Here is a 21,551-nt window from a genome sequence, read left to right as displayed (position 1 = left end):
TTTATTTTTAAAATGTTTCAAGAAAACAAGATATTTGGATATGACTAATTATTATTACTCATGGGGGGTAAAAACCCCAAAGCATTCTCCTGAGTTGGCACCAATAATTCAAAGAAACCAAAATAAACAGAGTAAGATGTATATGCAATTAACATTTTTGGAGTGGTATTGGAGATTGAACCCTGGGACATTCTACCTCCAAGCTATATCTCAGTCCTTTTTAAACTTTTTAATTTTAAGCTGGGGATGGTGGCACACACTTGTAATCCCAGCATTTTGGGAGGCTGAGACAAGAAGGATCATGGTTCACGGACAGCCTCAGCTACAACTTAGTGAGGCCCTTTGCAACCTAGTGAGACCCTGTTTCAAAATAAAGAATAAAAGACAGGGCTGGGGGAGTCGGAGGTAGAATGCCCCTGGGTTCCATCTCCACTACTACAAATAAAACAAAACAAAACAAAACAAAACAGGGCCTCACTAGGATCCTGAGCATCTCATTAAGTTGCTGAGGCTGGTCTTGAACCTGTGATCCTCCTGTCTCAGCCTCCCAAGTGCTGAGATTACAAGTGGTAAGATTGCACAACTGCGCCCAGTTAATAGCTTAAGAGAATGAAATATCAATCAAAATTTAAGGCCTCCTATATTTTGGCAATGAAATCAGTAAAATTCACACAAGGATATTTTGGATGGGCTTAAGGTCACATTCAGAATTAAACATAAAAGTCTCAAAGCTAGAAAGCAAAGTGGAAGCGTTCATAAGCCGCTTGATTCTACCATATCCAAACAGAACTGGGTGGGAGAATGACTATCCCAACAGGTACTCATCTTCAAAACGAATACCAACAATTCATCATCAAATGCTGATACTTAATCAGCTGTTTTCTTCTCTCTCCTGCTTTGTCCTGCCACATATATGCTGGAGTTCGATGAAGATGACCCTTTGCAACTACTCCTGAGAGAGCAGAGGAGCAAGAGATGGAGTCACAAAGTAGGCCCGAGGCGTCCTGGGGCCTCAGGGCATTTCTTCTAGCTGGTCATGGCCATTTATGTTTCAATACAGAAAACTTAAGACTGTTTTGGGGAAAAAAGTCAAATTTTGACTACTACATTATACTATACTGTCAAAGGCCATCAGACAGGTATTTACCAGGCAATTAGCTTAAAGCTCTTGGGTAATGATGAAAATGACAAGACAAAACAAAACAAACAAAAAAAAAACCCTTAAGTTTTCCTACTAAAACCTTTTATTCTGTTTTTGTTGAGGATTAAGGAAAATAACTCCACCCATAATTCATTGCAACCTGAACTTAATGACACCACCTTATGCTTGAGCCAATTAGGAACAAGGCCAAACTGCATTCTTAGGTCTATTTAGTTGGTAAACAGCACTTAATCAGTGACCTTTCTCATATAACCTTTAACAAGAACTCATAAGTGGCATTGATTATGCCCCAGGAGATGAGAGACCGATGGTAATTCAGGTGGGCACCTCTGAAAAGATTTGTCAGTTTCCTGTCCCGTTCTAGCCAGATTGTTTTAAAAACCTTGGGAAAAGACTGGAATTCCCCACCAAGCTGAGACTGTATTCGAGTTTTTACAACATTAATCGGAAAAAACAAGAATCCCAACATGGCACCCAGTAGACCTCCACAGATGAAGTCATTGACCAAGTGAGCACTGTGCGTAGTTGCAGTCGGCAGATGCTCCTTGATGGGGCCTCGAAGGCCAAAGAAAAGGACGTTGCTAAATCCATTACGGAAAAGAATGGGCACCAGGCCTCGGTAATACTCTCCAACTCCATGGCGTTTCAGTGCCCTGAAGGCCTGGTAAGTGTTTGTGAATTTATCATGATGCCTGTGGTCTTGAAGCAAGGTCTGAACTCTTTCCAGTGGAGTGAAAATGGCTTCTGTTGTTCCTGCCAGCACCGCCGCCACAGCTCGGGTAGCAAACTCTGGGGCACTGACGTGTTTACGGAGAAGGCAAGATAAATCCTCATAGAGACCGAACATAAGCGCCAGGGTGGTGGTTTTCTGCATTAATGGGGGAAGGATTCCACGGTACAAGTTTCGAAATCCATCCCTCCTCAACTGAAGGATTGCATCCCGGGTTTTGATTCCATACAGCTGCTGCCGAAAGAGGATCTTCTGAACAGGAAATGTGATGGCTACGTTGTTGAAGGCCGCACAGCAGCCGCAAAAGTAATGCTTCATTTCACCAACGTTTGTAATGTGAGGTGATATATCTTGTTTTGAAGATGTTAGGATGGGTGTCCTCTTTTCATGAGCTTCTGAATCCATCATGTTGCTAAAGATCTTTCTTCTTCATGAAGGATTTTTTAACCTGTGATACCAGCTTTCAAGCGACTGCAACTGGAATCGTGGGCGATGACAGGTCTTTGGTGACTCTTCCACTTTTTTCCATTGTTACTGGCCTGTTAGGGTCTTTCTTCTGGAGTCAATTTTGAGAACTGGCTTTCCAAACTAGAGAACTGATGGGTCAACTCCTCTCAGAAGCAAACAGCTCGCCTTTTCCCCTGAGATGTGCTAAGGGGGCCTTCGGTCCCAAAGCGCCTAACCTGTGCCCTGGAATCACCACGGGACGCGAGGCGTCCTGGCACATCTCATTCTATGGGATCCTTTCAGAGCAAAGGCGAAGGAGGCTCCAACGGCAAGGTCACTATTCTTGTACTTCAAGGGCTCCATGGCCGCGGGCGACCGCCGCAAGCCGCAGCCGCTCCCCCGCTCGCAGCCCGCGGCGAGCGCGCCCCAGCGGCCCCGCGCAGGCGCAGAGCGGACGGCCTGTCAGAAGCTTTTAAAAAGTTAAAATATAGCCAGACATGGTGGCATATGCTTGTAATCCCAGCATTTGGGAGGCTAAGACAGGAGGATCATGGTTTGCAGACAGCCTCAGCTACTACTTAGTGAGGCCCTTTGCAACTTAGTGAGATCCTGTTTCAAAATAAAGAATAAAAAAATAGGGCTGGGGGAGTAGCTTGGAGGTAGAATTCCCTGGGTTCTATCCTTAGTACCTCAAAATAAATAAATACACCAGGTGTGGTGGCACACACTTGTAATCCTAGCATTTGGGAGGCTGAGACAGGAAGGATCACGCAAGTTCGAAGCCAGCCTCAGCTACTTAGTGAGGCCCTTTGCAACTCAGTCAGACCCTGTTTCAAAATAAGAAATAATGTAGCTAGGAGGTAGAATGCCCCTGGGTTCCATTCCTCCATTCCTATTACCGCAAATAAATAAATAAATAAATAATATTAGAAAAGTGACTTGGACAGTACACAGTATATAAACAGCTGCTCCTGTTTTCTCCATTATCCTAGTCATCATTGTCTAAGGAGAATCCTATGGTTTACACACACACACACCTCCACTTCTGACCAAGAACAGCACCCACAATTCCATAGTTCAGCTACTACCACTCCTGAGGGAGCCCCCTCCCTCCTCACCGTCTTTGCTAGGTCTTGAAGGTGTCCCAAGTCACTGGCCTTCAGAGCCTTGAGAGCATTTAATTCATTCTGTTTCATTTCTGTGTCTTTATCAAATTTCTCCATCCAGAACTCCAGCTTCTCCTCAAGTTTCTAGTTGGAAAGAACATTAAAACATGGCTTCCACAGATACAACATGTGATTTCTGTGAGGTGCGAGAACAAGCAAAACTTGTACGATGACAGAAGTCAGAGAGTGATTAATTGTGCAGTGGTGGGCACTGGCTGTAATGGGGCGCGAGGGGCCCTCTGGAGGCTGAGCATGCCTCCTTTAAGTCTCTGGGTGGTACTTATATGGGTGTAGATATATAAATGTTTGTCAAAACATACACTCACCATTTACGCACTTTACTGTATGTATGCAACTCAATTTAAAAATAGGAGGAAAGCCGGGCACGGTAGCACACGCTTATAATCCCAGCGCTTGAGAGGCTGAGACAGGAGGATCGCACAGGTTCAAAGCCAGCCTCAGCTACTTAGTGAGGCTCTCAGCAACTTAGTGAGAGCCTGTTTCCAAATAAAAGTATAAAACAGGTCTGGGAGTATAGCCTGGAAGTAGAAAAGCCCCTGGGTTCCACTCCCAGTACCACAAAAAAATAAAATAATAAATAATAAATAAATAAAATAGGAGAAACCGGGCGTGGTGGCACACGCTTGTAATCCCAGCATTTGGGAGGCTGAGACCAGAGGATCGTAGTTCACAGACAACCTCAGCTACTTAGGCCCTTTGCAACTCAGTGAGACCCTGTTTCAAAATAAAGAATAAAAATAGAGCTGGGGGTGTCGCTTGGAGCTCAAATGCCCCAGGTTCCATCCTCAGACCCGCAAAAAATAAATAAGAGGAGCCGAGCGTGGTGGCGCACACTTGTAATCCCAGCATTTGGGAGGCTGAGACAAGAGAATCACAGTTCGAAGGCAGCCTCAGCTATTACTTCATGAAGCCCTATGCAACTCAGTGAGACCCTATTTCAAAATAAAGAATATAAAGTAGGACTGGAGGTATAGCTCAGAGGTACAATACCCCTGAATTCAATCTCTAGTACTGCAAAAAAAAAAAAAAAAAAAAAAAAAAAAAAAGGAGGAAAGCCAGGTGTGGTTGTGCTTGTAATCCCAATACTTGGGAGGCTGAGACAGGAGGATCATGGTTTAAGAACAGCCTCAGCTACTTAGTGAAGTCCTTTGCAACTCAGCGAGACTCTGTTTCAAAATAAAAAATAGGGCTGGGAGTGTAGCTTGATGGTAGAATGCCCCTGGGTTCAAACCCCAGTACTGCAAAAAATTAAATTAAATAAGGAATAAAAAATAGGGCTGGGGGTGTAGCTCAGAGGTAGAATGCCCTTGGGTTCCAGCCCCAGTACGGCAAGCAAAATAAATAAATAAAATTAAAATAGCCAAGCATGGTGGCGTGCACTTGTAATCCTAGTACTTGGGAGGCTGAGACAGGAGGATCACAGGTTCGAAGCCAGCCTCCACACTTTAGTGAGGCTCTCAGCAACTTAGTGAGACTCTGTTTCCAAAGTATAAAATAGGTCTTGGGATATGTATGTAACATAATTTGGTCAGTTTTATTGCTCAGTAACTACTCTTTCTGAGAAACATCTCTGGAAAGCATATTAAGGAGGGGGCAAGAGAACTGACAAGCCCTGACTGGAGACTAAAAATCCTCTGTTGGCCCTGCCAGGTAAAAGCAAACTGCTTCTATTGGGATTTTTTCAAATTAGTTAGGAGACAGGGGCTTTTAGCAAGTTAACAGCTGCATACAGAAACCATTTGCTCCAGTAGATACTGTGTATTTTTTATTCTGAAACAGGGTCTCACTAAATTGCTGAGGCTGCCCTTGAACCTGTGATCCTCCTGTCTCAACCTCACGTGAACTAGGATTGCAGACACGTATCATCACATTTGGCATATAAATGGAATTTTTGTGTGGGAGGGGCACTGGGGATTGAACCAGAGGGGCATTCTACCTCTAAGCTACACTCCCAGCCTATTTTATTTTTATTTATTTATTTATTTTTATTTATTTATTTATTTATTTATTTTTTGGTGCTACTGGGGATGGAACCCTTCTACCTCCAGGCTACACTCCCAGACCTATTTTTTTTTTTTTATGTTTTTATTTGGAAACAGGGTCTCTTAAGCCAGTGCGGCTGGCTTCAAACCTGCGCAATCCTCCTGTCTCCGCCTCCCAAGCCTGGGGATTACAAGCGTGTGCCACCACGCCTGGCATTTTATTTTTATTTTGAAACACAGTCTCACTAAGTTAATGAGAATCTCACTCTTTGCTGAGGAGGCTGTCTTCAAACCCACAATCTTCCTGTCTCAGCTCTGAGGTACTAGGACTACAAGCACGCACCACCAAGTCTGGATAAATGGAATTTTTAAAAATTCAAGGCATGAAAAGGTTTTGGGGGCGCACCTGCTGCTCTTTTTTAAGGAACATTTCAATCTCCATATGAATCCGGTTCTCTTCTTCGGTTTTCATCCTTATTTTCTGTAAGAACAAATATCAAATGCCAGGAACTTTATCTTGCAAGGCTGGGAACCAGAAGTTCTGCAGCGGCGGGTGCGGCAGAGCAGCAGCACAGGGCTCCTTCCAGCAGGCCCCAGGCCCGCCGCCGCCTTGCTCCAGAGCTGCAGTTTGGCTGCAGTCAGCTCCACTCCTGTTCGCACACTGCAGTCCTGTGCTGGCCCGGTGCTGGTGCATGCCAGGGCCCAGAGTAGAGGACCACAGTCCTCAACTGGAAAGCAAAGTCAATTTAAGAAGAATACAGCTCTTCAAGTGCACAAGGATCTTAGGCCTCAGGAAATCCCACTGTGCAAGAAAAAGTATGTTGGCAGGGTCAGGAGCGCCACCTGGAAAGTGAGCTTTTATATAAACACAGGCCTCAGAGCAAGGAGCCCTGCACACAGAGCACCCTCCAATGATGCCTGCCTCCTGCAGGCCTGCTGGCCTGCAGGCAGTTTAAAGTGGGCAGCCTTCCTTCTGTGATGAATGTTTACCTATCAGAATCTCTGCTTGCAAAATAATCAAGACCTTATTTACTTTTTTTTTTTTTTTTTTGTCACTGGGGATGGAACCCAGGGGCATTCTACCTTTGAGCTACACTCCCAGCCCTATTTTTATTCTTTATTTTGAAACATGGTCTTACTAAGTAGCTGAAGCTGGCCACAATCCTGCAATTCTCCTGTCTCAGCCTCTCAAGTACTGGGATTACAGGCGTGCGCCACCATGCCTGGCCATTTAGACTTTTATTTTCAACCTCAAGTGTTGAGGTTTGAGAGATGGAGGAAAAGCCACCTTCCCTTCCTTTCTGGTAGCTGAGACAATGTCAGGAGTGGCAAATCAAATGCCATCTACCTGGTTTTGTTTTGTTTTGATTTAGTGCTGGGGATGGAACCCAGGGCTTGGTACAGTAAGCTAGGCGGTGAGTGTAACCTGGCCACACCCCCACCCTGCCCTGTTCCTTCGTAATGTAGCAGTGAGTACCTCAATCTCTTCCAGCAAGAGTTCCTCTGTTTTGTTACATTTTTTCTGGGTCTGTGAAATCTGCAGCTCAGTATTTCTTTTCATGTAGTGATTCTCCAAGTTGGTTTTTGCCTTCATCTCTTGCAGCTGGTCCTTGAGGTGAGCAATATATTCATTCCGGCTCTGCAGGGGAAAGACCAGGTTGCTAAGTTAAAAGTACATTCTGAGAAGCCCGGCATGGGGTGTGTGTGTGTGTGTGTGTGTGTGTGTGTGTGTGTGTGTGTGTGTGTGTGTGTGTGTGTGTGTGTGTGTGTGTTAGTTATTGGGTACTAAACCTAGGTAGAGGCATTCTACCTCTGTAATCCCAACATTTGGCTGACCAAGACATGAGTATCACAGTTCTCAGACAGCCTCAGCTACTCAGTGAGGCCCTGTTTCAAAATAAAGAATAAAAAATAGGGCTGAGAGTGTAGCTCAGAGGTAAAATGCCCCTGGGTTCCATCCCCAGTAACACACACACACACTCTGAGCTGGGTATGGTAGCGCATGCCTATAATCCAGGACTTTGGGGCTAAAGCAGAGGAATTTAAGGTGTGTGAGCAAAAGCCTTCACAATTTAGGGAGACCCTGTTTCAAAAGTGTAACTTCAAAGTGAGGCGTGGTGGCACACGCTTATAATCCCAGCATTTGGGAGGCTGAGACAGAAGAATCACGGTTCTCGGACAGCCTCAGTTACTCAGGCCCTTTGCAACTCAGTGAGACCCTGTTTCAAATTTAAGAATAAGCCAGGTGTGGTTGTGCACACTTGTAATCCCAATACTTGGGAGGCTGAGACAGGAGGATCACACAGGTTCAAAGCCAACCTCAGTTACTTAGTGAGACTCTCAACAACTTAGTGAGACCCTGTTTCCAAATAAAAAATATAAAATAGGCCTGAGAGTGCAGCTCAAAGGTAGAAAGCCCCTAGGTTCCACCCCCAGTACCACAAAAAAAAATAAATAAATAATAAAAGCAATTAAAAATAAAGAATAAAAAATATAGCCATGCGTGGTGGTACACACTTGTAATCCCAGCATTTGGGAGGCAGAGAATGGATAGTATTCAGCCTCAGCTACTTAGCAAGGCCCTTCATAACTCAGTGAGACCTTGTTTCAAAAAATAAATTGACTAAAAAATAGGACCGGGGGTGTAGCTCCGATGTAGAATGCTCCTGGGTTCCATCCCCAGTACCGCAAAATAAATAAATAATGTGTGTGTGTGTGTGTGTGTGTGTGTGTGTGTGTGATACTGTGGGTGTAACCCAGGGGCTTTTCTACCTCCAGGCTATACTCCCAGACCTATTTTATATTTTATTTGGAAACAGGGTCTAAATTGCTGAGAGCCTCACTAAGCTGAGGCTGGCTTCGAACCTATGCGATCCTCCTGTCTCAGCCTCCCAAGGGCAGGGATTACAAGGGTGCGCCACCACGCCCGGCCTTTAAATAATTAAGTGTGTGTGTGTGTGTGTGTGTGTGTGTGTGTGTTATTGGGGACTGAGCCTAGGTAGAGGCATTCTACCTCTGAGCAACACCCCCAGTCCTATTTTATTTTATTTATTTTATTTTTTATTTTTATTTTTATATTTTATTTTATTTTATTTTATTTTTGTGGGTCTGGGGATGGAACCCAGGGGCATTTAACCTCCGAGCTACATCCCCTGCCCTATTTTTTATTCTTTATTTTGAAACCGGGTCTCACTGATTTGCAGAGGGCCTTACTAAGTAGCTGAGGCTGTCCATGAACCGCGATTCTCCAGGTCTCAGCCTCCCGAATGCTGGGATTACAAGCATGTGCCACCATGCCCGGCTATTTTTTATTTTATTTTATTTTATTTTATTTTCCAGGTCTGGGGATGGAATCTAGGGCATTCTACCTCCAATTTACACCCCAGCCACCCCCTTTTTTTTTCTTCTTGATTTTGAAACAGGGTCTCACTGAGGGCCTCACTAAGTAGCTGAAGCTGTCCTAGAACCGCGATTCTCTGGACTCAGCCTCCCAAATGCTGGGATTACAAGAGTGCGCCACCACGCCCAGCTATCTATTTTATTTGTATTTTGAAACATGGTCTTGCTAGATTGATCAGAGTCTCACTACTTGCGGAGGCTGTCCTTGAACCTGAGATCCTCCTGTCTCAGCTTCCCAAGTACTAGGATTACAAGAGTGCACCACCACACCTGGCTTCTACAGTTTCTAAGACGACACAAAGTACTGAGACAAGTTAACAGCGGGGCTTGTAGCATATTCTCTGCCAGAGACATTCATGTTTTGGGATTAGTTCTGTTATAACTGAAATAATAACTATATAGTTGGAATGATTCTATGTTTATATTATTAAGTTAGACAAAATAACATGAAAGATTTCTTTCTGATTATTCTCTGAGACCTATGGTCCTTTTAGCTATGTTTTCTTATTGTTATGGGTGATTCTGGTCAATTTCTACATTGTTTCTTATTCCAATAGTTACTTAAAACCAGTTCCCCACGCTTGTAATCCCAGCATTTGAGAGGCTGAGACCTAAGGATCGTGGTTCCCAGACAGCCTCAGCTACTTAGTGAGGTTCTCTGCAACTGAGTGAGATCCGGTTTCAAAATAAAGAATAAAAAATAGGGCAGGGGGTATAGCTCAGAGGTCGAATGCCCCTGGGTTTCATCCCCAGACCCACCCCCCCAAAAAAAAAAGATTAAAGTAGTTGCCGATAATCCCAACACTTAGGAGGCTGAGACAGGAGGATTGAAGATTGAAGGTTGAAGGTTTGAGGCCAGTGCACAACAAATTAGCAATACCTTGTATCAAAATAAAAAAGATAAAAAGGCTGGGGTTGAGCCAGGTGTGGTGATGCACACCTATAATCCCAGTCATTTGGAGGCTGAGACAGGTGGATCCCAGGTTGGAGGACAGCCCCAGCAAGTAGTAAACTCTCATCAAGCTAGTGAGACCCTGTTTCAGAATAAAAATAAAAGCCAGGTGTGGTGGCACACACTTGTAATCCCAGCATTTGGGAGGCTGAGATAGAAGGATTGTGGTTCGCAAACAGCCCCAGCTACTTAGTGAGGCCCTTTGAAACTCAGTGAGACCCTGTTTCAAAATCAAGAATAAAAATAGGGCTGGGAGTGTAGCTTGAAGGTAGAAAGCCCTGGGTTCCATCCCCAGTACCACAAAAACAAACAAACAAACAAATAAATAAATAAATAAATAATAAAAATAAAATAAGTGTATCTCAGAGGTAGAATTCCCCTGAGGTTAATCCTCAGTACCAAAAAAAAGGGAAAATAAAATAAAAAATTAAAAAATGGGCTTGGTGGCACACGCTTTTGTAAATCCCAGTACCAGAAAGGCTGAGACAGGAGGTTTAAAGCCACATGATCAATTTGGTGAGGCTCTTAGCAACTTAGCAAGACCCTGTTTCCAAATAAGAAATAAAATAAGTCTGAGGAGGTGTAGCCTGGAGGTACAATGCCTCTGGGTTAAATCCCCAGTACCAAAAAAAAGTGAAAGAAGCCGGGAGTGGTGGCACACGCTTGTAATTCCGGCACTTGGGAGGCAGGAGGATCGCGCAGGTTCAAAGCCAGCCTCAGCTACTTAGTGAGGCTCTCAGCAACTTGTGAGACCCTATTTACAAATATAATATAAAATAGGTCTAGGAGTGTAGTCCGGAGGTAGAAGGATTTCCAAGAACCCAAGAACCCCAGTACTACCAAAAAAAAAAAAAAAAAAAAAAAAATCTGGGAGTATACCCCGAGGTAGAAAGCCCCTGGGTTCCACTCCTAGCACCACCAAAAAAATTTTTTGTTCATGCATTTTTTGAGGTACTGGGGCATTCTACCTCTGAGCTACACCCCCAGCCCTATTTTTTATTCTTTATTTCAAAACAGGGTCTCACTGAGTTGCAAAGGGCCTAAATAGCTGAGGCTATCCACGAACCACGATCCTCCAGTCTCAGCCTCACAAATGCTAGGATTACAAGCATGTGCCACCACATCCGGCTGTTAAAAATATACTTTCAAATCAGGTGTGGTGGCATACGCTTATAATCCCAGCATTTGGGAGGCTGAAACAGGAGAATCGGGTTTGCAGACAGCCTCAGATACTTAGGCCCTTTGTAACTCAGTGAGACTCTGTTTAGAAATAAAGAATAAAAAATAGGAGCCGGGTGTGGTGGCGCACTCTTGTAATCCCAGCATTTGGGAGGCTGAGATCAGAGCCTCAATTTAGTGAGGCCCTCCATAACTTAGTGAGACCTGTTTTAAAATAAAGAATAAAAAATAGGACTGAGGGTACAGCTTAGAGGTCGAATGCCCCTGGGTTCTATCCCCAGACCTGCCAAAAAAAAAAAAAAAAGAATAAACAATAGAGCTGAGGGTGTAGCTCAGAGGTAGAATGCCCCTGGTTCTATCCCCAGTACTGCTAAATAAATAAATAAATAAATAAATAAATACTTTCAAAACTCAAGAACATGAGAGATTGAGACAGGAGGATCCTAGGTTCAAGGCCAGACTTAAAAAGGTTGGGAGGCCCTGAGCAACCTAGCAAAACCCTGCTTCTTTTTTATTTTTTTATTTTTTGTGGGTCTGGGGATGGAAAAAAAGAAAAAGCCAGGCATGGTGGCACATGCTTATAATCCACGTTTATAATCCCCGCATTTGGGAGGCTGAGACTGGAGGATTAGGGTTCGCAGACAGCCTCAGCTACTTAGTGAGGCACTCTGCAACTTAGTGAGACCCTGCTTCAAGATAAAGAATAAAAAATAGGGCAGGGGGTGTAGCTCGTATGTCAAATGCCCCTGGGTTCCATCCCCAGACACCCTCCCCCCCAAAAAAAAGGTCTGAAGACATAGCTCAGAAGTAGTATGCCCCTGGATGTAATCCCTAGCACCATAAACAAAATAAAACATTTTAGGAGTGTGTGTTCTAATCAGTGTGTGTGTGTGTGTGTGTGTGTGTGTGTGTGTGTGTAAGAGAGAGAGAGAGAGAGAGAGAGAGAGAGAGAGAGAGAGAGAGAGAGAGAGAGACTGATTTAACCCAGAAACATTCTACCTCGAGCTACAACCAGCCCTTTTTTTTTTTTTTTTTTTTTTTTTTTTTTGGTGGTACTGGGGTTACTGGAAGCCCTTCTACCTCTGGGCTACACTTCCAGACCTATTTTTACATTTTTTTTTTTAATTTTGGAAACAGGGTCTCCTAAGCCAGCACGTGCGGCTGGCTTCGAACCTGCGTGATCCTCCTGTCTCTGCCTCCCAAGAGCAGGGATTACAAGCGTGCGCCACCATGCCCAGGCCAGCCCTATTTTAATTAATTAATTTTTTTTGAAGTACTGGTGATGGAGCCCAGGAGTATTCTACCTCCAAGCTACACCCCCAGTCCTATTTTTTATTCTTAACTTTTATTCTTTACTTTACAAGCGTGTGCCACCACACCCAGCTTATTTATTTTTGAAACAGGGTCTTGTTAGGTTGCTGAGGATGGCTTTGAACCTGCAATTCTCCTATCTCAGCCTCCCAAATACTGGGATTACAGGTGTGTACCGCCATGCCCAGCCTGGTCAGTTTTCTTTATCAAACTGAATATTAAATGTTTTGAAGTAACAAATGAAGATCAGAAATGCAAAGTTAAATCTGGGAGTTTCTAGGCAGACATGGTGGCACATGCCTGTAATCCCAGTACTTGGGAGGCTGATACAGGAGGATCACAGGTCTGAGCCTAGCCTCAGCTCCTCAGTGAGGCCCTCAGCAACTTAGTGAGACTTCATTTCAAAACAAAAAATAAAATGGGGATGGGGCTGGGGATATGTAGCTCGGAGGTAGAATGCCCCTGGGTTCAATCCCTAGTTTGCTCCTAGAGTCAACAGCAGGTCTTACATAATGTAAGTTTCTAAATTCATACAGCATTGGCTGTGTAGAGCCAAAGGCACCTGGTTTTAATGCTACTGCCCTGGGCCTCAGGTTACTGACTTCCTTCCTGTATTGCTCTTTTGCACACGTCTGTGTGGCCTTCCATGGTGACGTGTAAAACACCAACCAGTGAGTGACACAGTCACGCTCACGGCCCAATAATGAGGCACCGAAGTGTGCTCAACTGCCTCCTCTGTGCGACCAGAGCCAGCTCTGAAGCTGTGGCTTCCAGACTAAGAACCCCGAGTTTTATGAATTCCTTTTTTTTTTTTTTGCAGTACTGGGGCTGGAACCCAGGGGCATTTTACCTCCGAGGTACACCCCCAGCCTATATTTTAGTGTTTGTTTGTTTTTTTTTTTTTTTGAAACAGGATCTCACTGAGTTGCGAAGGGCCTTGCGAATTAGCTGAGGCCGTCTGCAAACCACCTCCTAAATGCTGCGATTACAAGTGTGCGCCACCATACCCGGCTGTACGAATTCCTTTTAAGATTTTCAATAAGGAAAGATCTGCCTTCACCATAGTCTGTGCATGGAGTCTGGAGCCTTCCTGATGACCAAGGTCTGCGGACTGAGGCAGCAGATTTGTGAGTTTTCATGGCAGACCAAACTTTGCTTCCAAATCCCCAAACTGCCCTCAGGCCTGGCTTTCTGGACTTGTTATTTGAATTTGGAGATGCATGAAAACCAATGGAAAAAAGCAGTCAGCCAATTGGAGTTAGCAAGACTCTGCTGGCTGCCACGGTAATGTAAGCCAAAGGCTGTGTGTGTGTGTGTGGTACTGGGGGTGGAACCCAGGGGCTTTTCTACCTCCGGGCTATACTCCCAGACCTATTTTATACTTTATTTGGAAACAGGGTCTCACTAAGTTGCTGAGAACCTCACTAAGTAGCTGAGGCTGGCTTCAAACCTGCGCGATCCTCCTGTCTCTGCCTCCCAAGCGCGGGGTTACAAGCGTGCGCCACCACGCCCGGCTGCCAAAGGCTTTTAATGGCAGTATCTGTTTTCATAATTGAACACGAAGTAGAGAAGAGAGTTCTGGCTCCTGGAATTCTGTGGTGCTGGGATCAAACTAAGGCCTTACACATGCGAGGCAAGTGTTCTCTCAAGAGCTACTACTTCTGGCCTTAGTTTCTGGAATTTGGAAAACAGTATTTGGAAAGCCAGCAGGGTGATGCATGCTTGTAATCCCAGCACTCGGGAGGCTGCTGAGACAGGAGGATTGAGGTTCGGGGACAGCCTCGGCTGTAATAAAATATCCATACGCCTCACTGCTTTGACTGATCTGTTCTGAGTAAACACTGTGTGTGTGTGTGTGTGTGTGTGTGTGTGTGTGTGTGAGAGAGAGAGAGAGAGAGAGAGAGAGAGAGAGAGAGAGAGAGAGAGAGACAGACATTAGGGATGGAACTCAGGGGCATTTTACCTTTTACCTCTGAACTAAACCCCAAACCTTTTTTTTTTTTTTTTCAGGTCTGCAGATGTAACCCAGGGGCATTCGACCTCCGAGCTACACAGCTTGCCCTATTTTTTATTCTTTATTTTGAAAGAAGGTCTCACTGAGTTGCAAAGGGCCTCACTAAGAAGCTGAGGTTGTTTGCGAACCGCAATCCTCCTGTTTCAGCCTCCCGAATGCTGGGATTACAAACTGCACCACCACACCCAGCTCCCCCAACCCTTTTTATTTTGAACAGGGTCTCACTAAGTTGCTGAGACTGGCCTCGAACCAGTGAGCCTCCTGTCTCAGCCTCCCAAGCACTGGGCATACAGACATGCATCACCACACTTATGTGGCCAGTAAACTCCTTACACATGTAAGTGAACTCCTTCTTACACGTGCCTAACACTATATGCGTGTTACAGATGTCTAACCACAACAGAGGGTAGGGAAATTTTTTTCCCGGTTATAGAAACACTATTCAGTACCACTAAATACACTAATAGAAAAGAAAACACACTCCAAATACTTTTTGCAATATTTTATGTCAATACATTGTCAAGTTTGATAAGACTGATGATAAGCTAAAAAAAAAAAAAAGAAAGAAAGAAAGAAGAGACTAAGTCTAGAGAAAACAAATGAAACAGATCTTTTAAAAACGTTGCTCCTGCCGGGCGTGGTGGCACACGCTTGTAATCCCCGTGCTTGGGAGGCGGAGACAGGAGGATTGCGCAGGTTCGAAGCTAGCCACGCTGGCTTAAGAGACCTGTTTCCAAATAAAAATATAAAAAATAGGTCTGGGAGTATAGCCCGGAGGTAGAAGGGCTTCCAGGAACCCCAGTATCACAAAAATAAATAAATAAATAAATAAATAAATAAATAAATAAATAAATAAATACATTGCTCCACTGGGCTATATAGCCCAGTGGCAGAGAGCTTGCCTAGCATGTATGAGGCCCTGGGTTCAATCCCCAGTATCTCAAAACAAACAAACACATAAATAAATAATAAAAAAGATCATGTCTTCTTTTTTAAAAAAAAAAAAATTCTGTTCCTACCAAAACTAGGAGTAGGGTCCTAAAGTCAAGTACACATGATGAACTCTGATGAAAGTATGTAAGAAAAGAAGTTCACAATTCCAATGTTTCTTTTTTTTTTTTTTTTTTTTTGGTGGTACTGGGGATGGAACCCAGGGGGCTTCTATCTCCAGGCTACACTCCCAGCCCTATTTTATATTTTATTTGGAAACAGGGTCTCTTAAGCCAGCTGAGGCTGGCTTCGAACCAGTGCGATCCTCCTGTCTCAGCCTCCCAAGCGTGGGGATTACAAGTGTGTGCCACCACGCCCGGCCAATTCCAATGTTTCTCACCAAAACCAGTCCTGCAGTTTCAGCTCTGCATCTTGGAGTCAATTCAGTGTTCTAATGCTCAACAAGGGTTTTTTTCTTTTTCTTTCTTTTTTTTTCTTTTTTTCTTTTTTCTTTTCTTTTTCTTTTTCTTTTTCTTTTTCTTTTTTTTTTTTTGTGGTATGAGGGATGAACCAGGGGCATTCTACCTCCTAGCTATACCCTTAGCCCTATGTTTTTAATTTTATTTTGAATCAAGATCTCACTAGGTTGATGAGAGGCTCACTACTTGCTGAGGCTTGTCCTCGAACCTGTGATCTTCCAGTCTCAGTCTTCCACGTCCTGGTACTACATGCCTGACGTTATTCTTTTGTTCTGAAACAGGACCTAGCTAGGTGGCTAAGAGTCTCTGTATTTTGCCAAGTCTTGCTAACTTGCTAAGGCGGGCCTCAAACCTGTAGTCATCCCGTCTCAGCCTCTCAGGTACTGCCTTAAGCCCACTTTAAAGTCTCCAGTTCATCATGGTCATCTCGACCTACTTACTCTACATCTGGCAAAAAAAAAAAAAAGGAGAGACAGACAGACAAAGGAGGTAAGCTATCAAGAGTGCAGAAAGGTGAATGGCTGAGTAGAGAAAAGAGCCTGGTAACATGGCAAAAGTTAGTGATGGCTGGGCGTGGTGGCGGCACATGCTTGTGGTCCCAGTACTTGGGAGGCTGAGACGGGAGGCTTGCAGGTTCACAGCCAGCCTCACCCTGTTTCAAAATAAAGAATAAAAATTAGGGCTGGGGGTGTAGCTCAGAGGTAGAATGCCCCTGGGTTTCATCCTTAGTACCAAACAAACATTTAATACATGTATTAAGAAAAAAAGTTCCTCCAGATGTGTTGGCACTTGCCTGTGTTGCCAGTAGTTGGGAAACTAAGATAGCAGATGACAGGTGTGCAAGATGTGAGACCGTTTCAAAATAAAATTAAAATAGGGCTGAGGGTATAGCTTGGAGGTAGAATATCTCTGGGTTTCATCCCCAAGAGAGAGAGATAACAAAAAAGAAAAAGAAGAAGAAAGGAAGGAAGGAAGGAAGGAAGGAAGGAAGGAAGGAAGGAAGGAAGGGAAGGAGGGAGGGAGGGAGAGAAAGATAGAGAAAAAGGAAGAATGAATGGAAGAAAAAGTCAGTGAAATCAAGATAGTCTCATGGAAATTATTCAATCTGATGAACAAATGAAAAACAATCTCAGTCAACAGAGGGAGCAGCTGGTCAATATTGAAAGGCTCAGAATAGAAGTTCTCAACTAGGCCTGGTGGCGCACACTTGTAATCCCAGCATTCGGGAGGCTGAGATCGGAGGATCGCGGTTCGCAGACAGCCTCAGCTACTTAGTGAGGCCCTTTGCAACTCAGTGAGACCCTGTTTCAAAATAAAAAATAAAAGAAAAAATAGGGCAGGGGGTGTGGCTCGGAGGTCGAATGGCCCTGGGTTCCATCCCCATACCCGCAAAAAAAAAAAAAGATAAAGAATAAAAAATAGGGCAGGGGTGTAGCTTGGGGATAAAATGTCCCTGGGTTCCATCCCAGTACTGCAAATAAATAAATAAATAAATAAATAAATAAATAAATAACAATAGAAATTCTAATAGAAGGGGTGAGAACAGATAGGACTGAAAACATATTTTAAAAAGTAATGGCTGCCGGGCATGGTGGTGCACACTTGTAATCCCCGCACTTCGGAGGCAGAGACAGGAGGATCGCAGAGGTTCAAAGCCAGCCGCGCTGGCTTAAGAGACCCTGTTTCCAAATAAAAATATAAAATAGGTCTGGGAGTGTAGCCCGGAGGTAGAAGGGCTTCCAGGAACCCCAGTACCACCAAAAAAAAAAAAAAAAAATTAATAAAAATAAATAAAAATAAAACAGTGCCTCACTGAGTTGCAAAGGGCCTCACTAAGTAGCTGAGGCTGTCCTCAAACCACTATCCTCTGGTCTCTGCTTCCCAAATACTGGGATTTCAAGAGTGTGCCACCAAGCCCAGCTACTACATCCTACATTTTCAAAAAGACAAATTTAAATATTTGGCAAAATGCAATATGGAGAAAGCCACATTTCAGCACATATCATCAAAGGGTTAAAAACCAAAGGTAAAAATTTTGAAGCAAGCTGGGCAGGGTGGTATACACTTGCAATCCCAATACTTGGGAGGCTGAGAGGAGGATCACAGGTTCCCCAGTACCACAAAAAAAGAAGAAGAAGAAAAATTGAACAAACATATTATATCCAAGGAAATAATTATTTGAATAACTATTATCTTTTTTCCTCCTTTGGCTGAGGACTGAACCCAGAGTCTTTCAACCTCCAAGCTATAGCCCCAGCCCTTTTATTTATTTATATTCTTTATTTTGAAACAAGGTCTTGTGGGGAGCCATTAAGGCTTTCCCCTTTAAGAACACTTCTGACTGTCCTTTGCCCAGAGCCAATAAGGTTTGGGGTCATGGAAAGTTCAACGTCTGAGAGAAGCTCAGGTGGAATTGATTGCTTTGACCGTTAAGCGCACAGGTGGTGACGGCACAGGCTTGATTGGTTTGACCGTTACGCGCGTAGGTGGTGACGTCACGAGGGTTGGTTGACCGGGAGCGGTATAAATAGGACCAGAGTGATAAAACCAGGATCAGTCAGTAGAGATATCGACCCGGGAGTGTACTGCCGATCCTTCCATGAGAGAATGAAGTATTCTATGAATAAAATTCATTGAATAAAATTCTTTTCATCCTCACTCCTCTCTTCAGAACCCGTACTTTGGCCGGCTGGTTCCGGCAAGGTCCCACTGAGTTACATACGGCCTCATTAAGAAGCTGAGGCTGGCTGAGAACTTGCGATCATCCTGCCTCAGCCTCCCAAGTACTGAGATTATAAGGTTTCATCACCAAAATAAGCCCAGATTGTTTTTTATTATTAATAATTTATTTTTATTATTTTGTTTGCAGTACTGGGGATGGAACCCAGGAGCATCCTACCTCTGAGCTGCACCCCCTGCCCTCTTTTGGTGGTATGGTTGTGTGAGATGCAAGGGTAACTAACAACAGACTAAGAGTTTCGGGGCTGAGCAAGATCCCGAGCTCTATGCCACGCACACTTCTCTATCAGGACCAGCTCTCTGGGTGCCTTCTTTCTAGTTTCAATAGTAAAGAACCCCAGGAGAAACAACCTTTCACAAACAACCTTCCTATGCTTGAAAAAGATGGCTTCTCTGAAGCTGCCTTTGTCCAGTAACTCTTGGTTACATGGCTCACCTGTACTTCAGTTTGCCGTTCTTTTTTGACATTAATCAGCTGTTTCTGAAGTGATCTTATCTGTTTTCTTCCTTTTTCCTCCCTAGAAGAAAGAAGAATGATTTGTGTTTACCCGAGGGTTTCTCAAATCTTAATATGCATAAGGACCACCTGGATATTAAAAAAAAAAAAAAAAAAAAAACAGGTTCTCAGCTAGTTGTGGTGGTGACGCTTGTAATCCCAGCATTCGGGAGGCTGAGACAGGAGGATCGCGCTTCGCGGACAGCCTCAGCTACTACTTAGTGAGGCCCTCCGCAACTCAGTGAGACCTTATTTCCAAATAGAATAAAAAATAGGGCTGGGGGTGCAGCTCTGAAGTCAAATAACCCTGGGTTCAGTCCCCAGTACCACAAACAAACAAACAAACAAACAAACAAACAAACAAACAGGTTCTCAGCTGGGCAAGGTGGCATACACCTGTAAGTCCCAGCACTTGGAAGGCTGAGACATGAACTAGAATGCTCCTGGGTCCAATCTCCAGTACCACAAAAACAAACAAACAAACAAAACAACAACAACAACAACAACAAAACCAGGTTGTCCATGTTCCCTCTAAAGATCTGATTCAGGAGGCCTGGCATGGGGCTTTGGAATTTACATCTACAAGTTCCCAGGCAGTACTAAACTGTTAGTCTACTGAGCACACTTTTTTTTTTTTTTTTCGGGTCTGGGGATGGAATCCAGTGGCATTCTACCTCCAAGCTACATCCCCAGCACTATTTTGTATTCTTTATTTTGAAACAGGGTCTCACTGAGTTGTAAAGGGCCTCACTAAGCAGCTGAGGCTGGCTTCGAACCTGAGAAATCCTCCTGTCTCAGCCTCCCAAATGCTGGGATTATAAGAGTGCGCCACCACCCTCTGCTCTACTGAGCACACTTTTAATAACACATATTACCTTATTTAAGTGTTGAAGATTGAACCCAGGACATTCTACTTCAAAGCTATACCCCTAGTTTTGTTTTGTTTTGTTTTTTCGGTATTGGGGATGGAACCCTGGGGCATTGTACGACCAAGCTATACCCCTGGTCCTGCTTTTTAGTCCTTTTATTTTTTTTAATTTATTTTATTTTATTTTTTTGGTGGTACTGGGGTTTCTGGAATCCCTTCTACCTCCGGGCTACACTCCCAGACCTATTTTTATACTTTTTAATTTGGAAACAGAGCCGGGCGTGGTGGCGCACGCTTGTAATCCCAGCATTTGGGAGGCTGAGACTGGAGGATCGTGGTTCGCGGACAGCCTCAGCTACTTAGTGAGGCCCTCTGCAACTCAGTGAGACCCGGTTTCAAAATAAAGAATAAAAAATAGGGCAGGGGGTGTAGCTCGGAGGTCAAATGTCCCTGGGTTCCATCCCCAGACCCGCCAAAAAAAAAAAAAAATTTGGAAACAGTTTAAGCCAGTGTGGCTAGCTTCGAACCTATACGATCCTCCTGTCTCCACCTCCCAAGCATGGGGATTACAAGTGTGTGCCACCAGGCCCAGCGCTAGTATTTTTATTTTTTGGAAAAGGGTCTCACTGAGTTGCGTAGGGCCTTGCACTAAGTTCTAAGTATCTGAGGCTGCCGCGAACCGCGATCCTCCGGTCTCAACCTCCTGAATACTGGGATTTCAAGAGTGTGCCACCACGGCCGGTTAGTTTTTGTTTTGAAACAGGGTCTCAATAAGTTCCTGAGAGTCTCACTAGTTTGCTGGGGCTGGCCTCGAACCTGTGATATTGGAAAAATTTTCCGGTATTAATTTCCAAAATGTAAAAGGCAGTCAGAGTCTGTGCGCTGTGCAGGCACTCAGGTAGGGAGGAGCAGTAGCTCTCCCACCTCTGGGTATCTACCAAAAAGAATGAAAATTAAAATACCAAACTAATGCATGAACAACCATGTTTATATTCATAGCTGCACAGTTCACCATTGCCAAACTGTGGAACCAGCCAAGATGTCCTTCAACGGATGAGTGGATTTCAAAACTATGGGATATGTACACAATGGAATTTTGCCCAGCCATAAGGGAGAACAAAATTATGGCATTTACAGTGAAATGTCACAAAAAAATAAGAAATCAGATGCTTTTCTTAATGTGCAAAATATTAAGGAGAAATGGGTAACAGGAGGAACTCTAGATGAAGAAGGGACCCTAGAGAGGAGCAGTGAAGGTGACATATCTGAGGGGATAAGAGGGAGGACGAGAGAAACTCTTTAAAGCACATGATGAGCCAGGCGTGGTGGTGCATGTTTTTAATCCCAGCGCTTGGGAGGCTGAGACAGGAGGATCCCGCAGGTTCGAAGCCAGCCTCAGCTACTTAGTGAGGCTCTCAGCAACTTAGTGAGACCCTGTTTCCAAATAAAATATAAAATAGGTCTGGAAGTATAGCCTGGAGGTAGAACACCTCTGGATTCCACCCCAAGTACCACCAAAAAAAATAAAATAAAATAAAATAAAGCACATGATGTACTTAAACATACCAAAGTCAATCAGGAAGCCAAGCGTGGGTAGGAGGGAGGGGGAGGGAAGGGGTTAGAGATTGGGTAGGGGCTGATTGGGTGATGTGTGCATGTATATCCCCACAAGTTTT

At 44.1% G+C, this 21,551-nt stretch overlaps 2 protein-coding genes and 1 long non-coding RNA gene across 3 annotated transcripts in view; all 3 read right to left on the bottom strand.

The window, feature by feature from the left end:
* LOC308263049 overlaps positions 1–21,551 on the bottom strand; it is a 448,643-nt gene that overhangs the window by 31,926 nt on the left and 395,166 nt on the right. The window lies entirely within an intron of this gene.
* Positions 1–21,551, bottom strand: part of DRC9 (dynein regulatory complex subunit 9) — a gene marked incomplete at both ends in the record, with an annotated part of 44,517 nt that overhangs the window by 2,652 nt on the left and 20,314 nt on the right. The window contains 4 exons of the mRNA XM_080695990.1: positions 3,458–3,589; positions 5,915–5,989; positions 6,986–7,147; positions 18,948–19,029. Of these exons, the coding sequence (XP_080552116.1) occupies positions 3,458–3,589; positions 5,915–5,989; positions 6,986–7,147; positions 18,948–19,029 (451 nt within the window). The remainder of the gene's footprint in view (positions 1–3,457; positions 3,590–5,914; positions 5,990–6,985; positions 7,148–18,947; positions 19,030–21,551) is intronic.
* Positions 1,407–2,309, bottom strand: LOC308262995 (mitochondrial nicotinamide adenine dinucleotide transporter SLC25A51-like; the record flags this gene model as incomplete). Its single annotated transcript, XM_080695808.1, has 1 exon — positions 1,407–2,309. Exon 1 carries the CDS (start codon positions 2,298–2,300, stop codon positions 1,407–1,409), a length of 894 nt encoding a protein of 297 aa, XP_080551934.1. The 5' UTR covers positions 2,301–2,309.

This window comes from Muscardinus avellanarius, assembly GCF_963383645.1.
Source record: "Muscardinus avellanarius genome assembly, chromosome: 5".
NCBI classification, from domain to species: domain Eukaryota; kingdom Metazoa; phylum Chordata; class Mammalia; order Rodentia; family Gliridae; genus Muscardinus; species Muscardinus avellanarius.
This window is presented reverse-complemented; position numbering and strand designations above follow the sequence as displayed.